The sequence below is a fragment of the Nansenia antarctica genome (genome assembly GCF_963989245.1).
Source record: "Nansenia antarctica genome assembly, chromosome: 4".
Classification (NCBI taxonomy): domain Eukaryota; kingdom Metazoa; phylum Chordata; class Actinopteri; order Argentiniformes; family Microstomatidae; genus Nansenia; species Nansenia antarctica.
Window position 1 is genome coordinate 76,583,933 of NC_137689.1, and position 11,073 is coordinate 76,595,005.

At 45.8% G+C, this 11,073-nt stretch overlaps 1 protein-coding gene across 1 annotated transcript in view; it reads left to right on the forward strand.

Annotated features, from left to right (window-relative positions):
* stard7 (StAR related lipid transfer domain containing 7) overlaps positions 1 to 3,353 on the forward strand; it is a 10,137-nt gene extending 6,784 nt beyond the window's left edge. Inside the window, exons 7-8 of the mRNA XM_080528500.1 lie at positions 266 to 350; positions 2,869 to 3,353. Of these exons, the coding sequence (XP_080384626.1) occupies positions 266 to 350; positions 2,869 to 3,044 (261 nt within the window). The 3' untranslated portion in view covers positions 3,045 to 3,353. The remainder of the gene's footprint in view (positions 1 to 265; positions 351 to 2,868) is intronic.
* Positions 3,354 to 11,073: the final 7,720 nt, after the last annotated feature.

Consider the following 11,073-nt stretch of genomic DNA (forward strand, 5'->3'; position numbering starts at 1 on the left):
CCCCTCTACCCCCCTGTACAGTTTCTCTACTGTCAATAAACACAAGCATAAACAGTAATTCTGTGGCATTGTGATTGACTGCCATTGGCCCCTGGTGAAGAGATGATTCACTTACTTAAGACAAATGTACTTGTTGTAAATTGCTCGTGCGTGCGTGTGTGTGTGTGTGTGTGTGTGCGTGCGTGCGTGCGTGCGTGCGTGTGTGTGTGTGTGTGTGTGTGTGTGTGTGTGGTACCTGACCTTGTCATGTTGTCCTGCCTCACAGAACGGCTTTGATTACCTGCTGACCTACAGCGACGACCCGCAGACCGTCTTCCCCCGGTACTGTGTCAGCTGGATGGTGTCTAGTGGTGAGTACTGTGTACTAGGGGTGAGTACTGTGTACTAGGGGTGAGTACTGTGTCCTAGGGGTGAGTACTGTGTACTAGGGGTGAGTACTGTGTACTAGGGGTGAGTACTGTGTACTAGGGGTGAGTACTGTGTCCTAGTGGTGAGTACTGTGTACTAGGGGTGAGTACTGTGTACTAGGGGTGAGTACTGTGTCCTAGGGGTGAGTACTGTGTACTAGGGGTGAGTACTGTGTCCTAGGGGTGAGTACTGTGTCCTAGGGGTGAGTACTGTGTACTAGGGGTGAGTACTGTGTCCTAGGGGTGAGTACTGTGTCCTAGGGGTGAGTACTGTGTACTAGGGGTGAGTACGAAATGAAAGAACACACATGGAATGATGTAGTAAACAAGAAACCATGTTCTTCGACTTCTCCAGTGCATTTAACACTATCAAGCCATCACTGCTGGCTGACAAACTAGCAGTGATGTGTGTGGAGGACTCCCTGACGGCTTGGATCCACAACTACTCTTCACCCTCTATACCTCCGACTTCCAGTTTAGCTCCGACCAGTGCCACCTGCAGAAGTTTTCGGATGACTCCTCTATCGTCGGTTACATCACAGACGACAGGGATGAGGAGTACAGGGCCCTGGTGGAGAGCTTCGTGCAGTGGTGCGACACCAACTACCTTTTGCTTAACACCAGCAAAACAAAGGAGTTGGTGGTGGATTTTAGGAGGAAGAGAAGGACCCCAGCCCCCATCACCATCAAGGGGGTGGAAGTCGAGAGGGTGGACTCCTACAGGTACCTGGGAGTACAAATTAATAACAAACTGGACTGGACTGACAACACCGAGGCTCTTCTCAGGAAAGGGCAGAGCAGACTGTTTTTCCTGAGAAGGCTGAGGTCTTTCGGTGTCTGCAACAAGCTGCTGCAAATGTTTTACCAGTCGGTGGTTGCCAGCGTTCTGTTCTTCGCCGTGGCCTGCTGGGGTGGAAACATCTGTGCCAGGGATGCTGCGAAGCTAAACAAACTGGTGAAGAAGGCCAGCTCTGTGGTGGGGACCGGGCTGGACAGCCTAGAGGTGGTGGCAGAACAGAGGATGGGGAAAAAACTGGCGGCCATGCTGGCCAATCCCTCCCACCCGATGTACTGCGAGCTGGCAGGGATGAGGAGCAAGTTCAGCCACAGATTTGTTCTCCCCCGTCAAAGTACAAAAAGATTTGGACAGTCCTTTATTCCAGCTGCACTCCGACTCTACAACCAGGCCCTGCAGGGTGGGGGAGACCTGGAGATGGAACTTTTGGAACTTTTTACTTATTGAGCCTGCACTGTTTTATGTTTTTTTATTGAATGTTTTTCTGTTTTCTGTACTGAATGTTTTCTGCCCTAACTGAGCTGTTTGACAACAAAATTTCCCCATTGGGGACAATAAAGGTTTTCAATCAATCAATCAATCAAAGTGTTAAACAAACCAGAATGTGGGTTTGTGTGGGTGTTCCATCTTCTGGAGATAGTCAGTCAGCTGTTTAGATGAATGAATGAATGATGACCAGGAGACAGGATGAGATGCAGCACGTTCAGGGTTTTGGAAGGGAAAGAGAGAAGGGATACCGGTCTGTAGTTGTGGACAGAAGACGGGTCAAGGGTTGGTTTCTTGAGGAGAGGCGTTGAGTTGATTACGGTGGAGAGGTAAGGAAGGATGTCAGGGGAAATGGATTGGAGAAGAGGGAAGGGGATGGGATCGGGAGGGCAGGTGGTCCGCTGCTTAGATGTGATCAGTGTGAGAATCCCCTCAGGGGAGAGGGGGGGAAAAGATTACAGGCCAGAGACAGAGTGTCGAGCAGAGAGTTTGGAAGGGGTGTTAGGAGGAGGGGCAACGGTGCTGCTAATGTCATCAACCTTCTTTTTGAAGTAGGTGACAAAGTCATCGGCAGACAAGGAGTAAGGGGAGGAGGAGGGTTGAGGAGTGTGGAGAATGTGGAGAACAGTTTTCTAGGATTAGAGGCAGAAGAATGTATTTTGGAATGATAGTAGGAAGCTTTAGCAGCTGATGCAGAGGAGGCGTAGTTGGAGAGGAGAGAGTGATCGAGGTTTAGGTCGTCAGGGAGGCCGTTTTTTCTCCATCTCCTCTTAGCTGCCCTGAACTCTATTCTATTCTATTCGAAGCATGTAGCGTTTCAGAGAGCCAGGGAGCTCGAGGAGAGGATCGAACTGGCTTCAAGGTTAGTGGACAGAGGGCGTCGAAGGATGGGGAGAGAGCGGACAGGAGGGTGGAGGATGCTGAGTCAGTGGATAGAAGGGAGAAGGATTCAACAGAGGGTAGGGAGGATAGGAGAGAAGAAGAGAGGGTGATGGGGGACGGGGTACGTAGGTTGCGACGAGAGGGTCTAGAGTGGTTGGAGACTGACAGGGAAGAGGTGGTTTTGAGGGGGAGGGAGAAGGATACAAAGTGGTGATCAGAAACAGGATCTGGTGAAGACAAGGACTCTCTCTCTCATCCTGTCTCCTGGTCACCAAGCGTGTCTCCCCTCCTTCACAGGCATGCCTGATTTCCTGGAGAAGCTCCATTCTGCAGCGCTGAAGGCCAGGAACCTGGAGGTCGGCATCTACGACTACGTGGGCGTCATAAAGGCCAAAGACAGCAAACACCAGGCCAGCCCCGAGCGCCTGGGGGGGGGGGGGGACAGCACGCGCCCCGGCCAGATCTACGCCTGAGGGGCCGTGTCTTCTCAGCCGGGGGGGCTCGACGAGAACACCTGAGAACACCTGAGAACACCTGAGCCCTCTGGAGGAAACACTCCCATTCTGCTGCCAGGAAGTTGCCATTGGTCCTGGCCGCCTCGCCACTACTCCCGCCAGCCAACCCCCCGAGGGGAAATGCCCTCACGCCCCCCTCCCCACGCCCCCCTCCCCAAACAGACACACCCTCACGCCCCCCTCCCCACGCCCCCCTCCCCAAACAGAAACGCCCTCACGCCCCCCTCCCCAAACAGACACACCCCCACGCCCCCCTCCCCACGCCCTCCTCCCCACGCCTCCCTCCCCACGCCCCCCTCCCCAAACAGAAACGCCCTCACGCCCCCCTCCCCACGCCCCCCTCCCCAAACAGAAACGCCCTCACGCCTCCCTCCCCACGCCCCCCTCCCCAAACAGAAACGCCCTCACGCCCCCCTCCCCAAACAGACACACCCCCACGCCCCCCTCCCCACGCCCTCCTCCCCACGCCCCCCTCCCCAAACAGAAAGTGAGGCGCCAGCCCAGCTGCTGCTGCCGCCAAAGCCTTGTTTGTTTGATCCTGTTTGTTTGATCCTGTTTGTTTGATGCTGTTTGTGATCCTTGTCTGTCCTCATCAGCACTGCAGCACCTGTCTGAAGGCTTGGCGGTTAGGGAGTTCATAATAATAATAAAGAAATAAAATCTTATATGATGGAAGAGTTCTGCAGAACTACGTGCAGTGATGTCAGGAGCTGAACGTCTGACTGACCTCCACAGACCAGGGAAAGGGCGCGTGTGTGTGCGTGTGCGTGTGCGTGTGCGTGTGCGTGTGCGTGTGTGTGTGTGTGTGTGTGTGTGTGTGCGTGCGTGTGCGTGCGCGTGTGTGTGTGTGTGTGTGTGTGTGCGCGTGCGCGAGTGAGTGTGTGTGCGTGCGTGCGTTCGTTCCTCCTCTTGCCCGTCACGCCTTGTCGTTGTGTGTGTTGCTGCCAGGTCGCTTCAGACAGCCTTCACAAGATGGCCGCTCCTGTACACAAGGGACATTGTGTCTTATGTCCACAAGGGACATTGTGTCTTACGGCGACTGCTAAATCCTCAGCAACGATGGTACTATACGCTCAGCTTGTTTTGTTGGTTTGTTGTTTTTCATTTCCATCGCAATTCCCCTCCACTTGCTGATGCTCAGACCTCCCAGAGAAGCTGTCAGCACGGGTCCTTGTGCCGCCTCGTAACATCACAGCTCTGCATTTCAAGGGAGCAGGGTGATATGACTGATTACACTGTATTTCTTATCTCATTCATGGAACACATTATTAACAGATTGCACTATACTAGTTTGCGCTACGGAAGAAGTAAAAGTTAGTGTTTGCTAAACAGTTACTGGACATTCACAGTAAGATGTACCTAACTAGTAGTGAAGACCTTTACTAGTACTGATACAACGTGGAAGGCACACGTTTTCTAACATGTAACCTTTACATCCATTTGTGTGTGTATTTAATATCTTAAGATTAAGCGCGTTCTGGTTTTGTTTTTGAGTGTTGATATGAGTGCATGTCCAAACAGAGATAGCAGTGGTAACTATGGTAACTATGTTTCTCTGTATGTTCCTCCTGGTGGAAGTGTGTGCATGTGTTTAGGTAAGAATACCACATGTGCTCTGAGAAAGCTCTGTTCACATGTGCTCTGAGAAAGCTCTATGTTCACAGCCCAACAGTCTGGCACCAACCACCTCACACCTGTCTGTGCAAACAAAACTAAGTGTAACTACTTATATTGGTTAAATCAGACATCTTTCTTTGAAAGTTCTCTTGATATGGATTTTCAGGCACTTCTGGTATAAATATACATTTAAATGAAACAGATATTTGGTAGTAATGGTCCACCAACAAAAATGTTTAAATTCCTTTCCAGTTCTAAGTTAGTAGTTCATTGGGTCCCATGTATTGTGTAACTTACTCTGAAGTCCAATGTGTGTATAATCCTTGTGTGTTTCTTGGTCTGTAAAACATCAGAATATTACTGTTTTTAAGTGTAAAAGGAATATGAAATGCCTCTAGTTGTTTCTGACCTCCCGTCTCGATGGTCAGTAGTTATGAGATATGAAAGTATATAATTTTTGGCGTCCGTGTTGGAACAATTGTTTGCGATGTTTGAGAATGTTCAGCGTGCGAATGTCAGGCGTGCTGGTGTGTGTTCCCTCCCCAGGCCCCCTGCTGCGCCCCACAGGGGGGGGGGACGTTAGCTCTTCAACACGCGTTCTCACGGGGGGGGGGAGACGTTATCTCTTCAACACGCGTCCTCAAAGGGTTTCCAATCCTTAACTCTTCAGAAACTGTGTGAAAATGTCACTGGAAAATGTATTTAATGCAACCAAGGAAGATGTCGGTTGTACAATAATCGATGGTTTAATGTGGACATGTTGAAACGGAGCAGCTAATCAAATACAATAAACCAATTTGAAATAAAGTCTGTGTTGTCTTACTTATTTTGTAGGTGCTTTGTTAAGATTTGAACCGTGACAGGAAGTCCTGTTCAGACAGGAAGCCCTGTTCAGACAGGAAGCCCTGTTCAGACGGGATTGGTGTTATCTGGGGATGTCAGTGTACAATGTAATGCTGTGCAGTGATTCCCGCAGAAATGAAATATACTTTGGGGGAACGACTCGTGGTGGGCCCCCCCCGTGAAAAATGTTGAGATTTTTTTTCTCAATTCCTGCATTCTAGTGAATTTTCATAGTAACACTGCACTTCAGACAACCTACAACTGATGGTGTCTAGGTCTTTAAGTGTTAAACAGCTGAGAGCAGTCACTGCTGTTTTTTGTGGTCTTCTTTCACACACACATCTTACCAAGTGTGTATGAACATCCTCACAAACCAACAAAGAACATGATCTATATCAAATTTAAGACAGACAACTCCACACTGGTATCTGATCGTCAATCACCGGATAACTTTATTTTAACTATATACAAACTGGTGAATGAAATGATAAAATAATTTATGGGTGGCTCCCCCCAAAGTATAATTTATGGTTTTTTAAGTTTTTTTTACTCACTGAGCACAAATTATACTTTGGGGGGAGCCATTATACTTTGGGGGGCCCCCCAAAGTAACATGCTGTGGGAATCACTGCTGTGCAAGGCAGTCTCTCTCTCTCTCTGTCTCTCTCTCTCTCTCTAAAAAAAAAAGTCTGAGTGGGGCTCATATTTTTCATTTTTATTGACAGTTACAGTGAAGATTTAGACAGGAAGGATGGGTGAGAGAGAGAGGAGGGATGACATGCAGGACATGTCCCCGGCCGGAATCTTACATGGTCAGCGCTTAACCCGCTACGCCACCTAAGCGCCCCTCTCTCTCTCTGTCTCTCTCTCTCTCTGTCTCTCTTTCTTTCTCTCTCTCTGTCCCTCTCTCTGTCTGTCTCTCTCTCTCTCTGTCTCTCTCTCCCTCTCTCTCTCTTTCTCTCTCCCTCCGTCTCTCTCTCTCTCCCTCTCTGTCTGTGTCTCTCTTTCTCTCTCTGTCTCTCTTTCTCCTCTCTCTCTGTCTCTCTTTCTCCTCTCTCTCTCTCTCTCTGTGTGTCTCTCTCTCTCTATGAAATCACGTGATTTACAAGAAGCCTGCAGCTGCACTACCTGCCTATGAGCAGCAGGGGGCAGTGCAGTTTACGGTGTATAAATATCACATCCATCATTCTGTACAACTTCCACATGTTTAATTGTTAACAATCACACGTATATGTATAATGTATATATGTATGTAGTTTGTTAACGTTTAACGTTATGGATTCATGCTCATTGGTTGAGTTGTATGACTGATCAACCCGTTGTACAACAACAACAACAACAACAACAACAACAACAACAACAACAACAACAACACAATTACTGCACATTTCAGGTTCCACCATTGTCTCTATGGTCTTTCAGCTTCCTTTTTTCTTCTTCGCTCAAATTTTCGACCATGTAATGTAATGGTCAAACAGCTGCTTCTCACTGTTGAGACAAAATGTTATAAAGAAGTGATTAATAAATAATTTAAGAAACTCACATGCATCAGTGGTTGCAAACTGTCATGGAAATTGTATTAGCACTCTCCAGCTTACCTCAAGTCATACTGTGGTCCACATTTATACATTTCCATGGCTTTCTTATTGGAAACACAGTCCACAGATAAATAAATAAAAAACAAGAATTAGACATAAATAGACATAAATAGGGGGGATATAAATAAAAAATAGAATAGAAATACATTAACTGTACATAGCTCATAACTGTATATAATTATCTTTGTTTTGTCACTATTTGTACTTCTGGTTATATGCCAAACTGCATTTTGTTGTTGGTACTTGTACTCAGCAATGACAATAAAGTTGAATCTAATCTCATATCTGATAACGCTAAACCACATAGGATTACCCAGTTAGCCAAGCCTGATTTATGAACAAAACTACGTGCGAAACAGCCAAATGCGTAACACATCCAACAACCTAAATATTAAATACATATATGAAAACTATAACGTTCATTAATCATATACATATATGTATAACTATATGTTCATTAATCATATTTCGAAATTCTCACCTGAGCTGTATTTGCCATTGTCCTTTAAAATCTCGCGGTCCTCTAAGATCCTTCAAAATCTCGCGGTTTCTCGCGGTTACTTCTGTGATGACGCGCTCGAACCAAATATGGTCTCCATGCGTCCGGGTGTCGCCAAACGAAGGATGCAGCTGGACCCTTCTCCATTTGACACAAGCATCGATACATTTGTATCGACGCACATTGTGTCGGAAGATCGACGCCGTGTCGTGACTACTGCGTCGAGCGTAACATCACTAGTTTATAGCTGAACATGATCTGTCTTTCACAATGGCTCAGCCACTCGTCGATTTGTGCAAGAAGCTATCAGAAGACAAAAATGCACTGACAAAGCTGTCCGTTTCCAATCAGCACGCCAGCTATTTAAACACACATGGCCTTTGTCCCAGAATTGAAAAAACGGCTGTGTGAAAAGCTTAAAAAAGCAACGTTTTCAATGAATATCGACGAAGCTACTAATCTTAACATGGACAAAATCCTCAATGTTCTTGTTCGATTTTTTGATGATGATCTGGCCACAGTAACAACACAACACCTAGCCAGCAGGAAAGTAAACATCGCCAACTCGTCAGCCCTCAATGGTCTTGACTGGTCACTAGTCATCAGTATTCTACTTGATGTAGATCTATTGATCTATTGTTATAGTGATAGTGGCTTAATAAGTGATGCAATCAGTTTGGCCTTAAGATTTAATCAGTTTGTTCTTTTAAAGACATCTAAATATATTATTTTATTTTGTATTGAGTATAAAACAGTATTAATGCATTTTAACATTGAGACATATATTTTGTATTGACTATAAAATAGTATTAATGCATTTAAACATTGAGACAAGAAGCTGTCTTCTGTACCCGCTCTCCCAATATCTCAAACTGTGACCCCCTCCCCAAGAAAAAGTTTCAGGCACAGGATTTTTTCCCACTTTAAGCCTTGACTATATGGACACAATTATGTTTATGAGAATATCAGACTAGTCTAAGGTTTAGACCAGTCTTAATCTATGTTTATGAGAATATAAAACTAAGGCTTAGACCAGTCTTAATCTATGTTTATGAGAATATAAAACTAAGGCTTAGACCAGTCTTAATCTATGTTTATGAGAATATCAGACTAGTCTAAGGCTTAGACCAGTCTTAATCTATGTTTATGGGAATATAACACTAGTCTAAGGCTTAGACCAGTCTTAATCTATGTTTATGAGAATATAAGACAGAAACCTTAGAAAGGGAGGGAAACGGAGAGACAGAGGGAAAGAGAGAGAGGGAGGGAAAGGGAGAGACAAAGGGAGAGACAGAGAGTACTTCATGTGTGTCATAAACTATCTGCATATGGAATGTCAATATGAGTGATTTTCTTTCTTCATCATTATGTATTTTAATAGCAGCTTTTTTGTGCACAAATTTCCTCAGGCCACTAATGCCAGCATGAATCCAGGGGTATATCTGTAATAATGATTATAATTATGGGGACATATCTGATTATGAACACCTGAACTAAGAGCTCAGTAACAGACTTATTCAGCCATGAGTTGATGATTAACTCCAGATGGTAAAGTCTCTCTGATCAAGATTACAACTGGACTAGAGTCACTCCATTCTGGGTTCCCAGATGAGAACAAGGCAGACTGGAGAAGGCAGTGGGCCACAACCATTCACTAAAAGTAAGTGCAAATGTTTGTTTCATGTTTGTTTCATGTTTGTTTCATGTTTGTTTCATGTTTATAACCCCGTTCTTTTATGATCAGAATGATGTCATGTTTATTGTGTGGTGCAGAAACGTCAATGGAACATCCAATCCAAGCACCCACTCTTAAGGTGCATCAGACTGTTGTTGTCTGTGAGCTGAACTGACCAGCCTGCCAGTCTGATTGAACATGACTCTAGATCTGTCACCACTTGTGTGGTTCAGTGTCTGGTCCTAGTGTACATGACTCTAGATCTGTCTCTACTTGTGTGGTTCAGTGTCTGGTCCTAGTGTACATGACTCTAGATCTGTCTCCACTTGTGTGGTTCAGTGTCTGGTCCTATTGTACATGACTCTAGATCTGTCTCCACTTGTGTGGTTCAGTGTCTGGTCCTAGTGTACATGACTCTAGATCTGTCTCCACTTGTGTGGTTCAGTGTCTGGTCCTAGTGTACATGACTCTAGATCTGTCTCCACTTGTGTGGTTCAGTGTCTGGTCCTAGTGTACAGGTGTCATATTGCAGGGATGTATCTGATTGTGGACTCTGGAACTGTGAGCAGAGTAACAGCCAGTCATGTGGGAGTTCATTACACCAATAAAGCTTCTCTCTGTGAAGATAGGAACTAGTGAGGAAGACTGTGAGGAAGGCGTTAAGGCCGTGGAGAGAGAGAGAGAGAGAGAGAGAGAGAGAGAGAGAGAGAGAGAGAGAGAGAGAGAGAGAGAGAAAGGGATAGAGAGAGCGAGGGAGAGATACAGAGAGATATAAAGAGAGAGTGTGAGAGAGAGAGAGATACAGAGATAAAAAGAGAGAGAGAGAGAGTACTGTATGTGTGTGTGTCTTTATATTAAATTCACGTTGTGATTCTCAGGCTGATTCAGTCCTCTCCTGTGATCCGGGGAGTCAGATGTGTGGGACTGGCTGCCACTACATCATTTGACCATGGAGCCGTTGAGGTGAGAGGAGAGAGAGAAACCTGTGTGTGTGTGTGTGTATGTGTGTGTGTGTGTGTGTGTGTGTGTGTGTGTGTGTGTGTGTTCTAACTCATAGAGTGAGTTATCTCCATGTGTATTCCAGCTCAGATCAGCCAGGATGCAGCTCCTCTGAGCCCAGCTGTGTGTCCATGAAGAGAGATCAGGCCAGGGACTCTTCTACAGGAGACTTTGACACAGAGCCACGGTAACATCATGTTCACCTAATAACCTCTACATGTAACATGCACTGGACAGAACTAGGTGTGTGTGTGTGTGTGTGTGTGTGTGTGTGTGTGTGTGTGTGCGTGTGTGGTGTGTGTGTGTGTGTGTGCGTGTGTGGTGTGTGTGTGTGTGTGTGTGTGAGTGTGTGTGTGTGTGTGTGTGTGTGTTGAGACACATATTAAAGGCCTGTCTTGTGTTACAGCACTGTCCAATCAGGATGCAGCTCTGCCCCCAGCTGTGTGTCCATGAAGAGTAATCAGTCGAAGGATCATCCTTGGACACATTTTCGTGAACAAAACATTGACAGTGAACAAAGGTAATATCACACAAGTCCTCACAACCTCTACATGTAAAATACTATGATCCAGTACAAATGTATGGGCTACAATCCAGTACAAATGTTTGGGCTACAATCCAGTACAAATGTTTGGGCTACAATCCAGTACAAATGGATTAAATTAAAAGCACAGCATGGAGTAGGCTTATCAAATAATAACAAAATAACAATACATAACAGAAACGAAAATGGCCATAAAACCGCATCCTACAGAC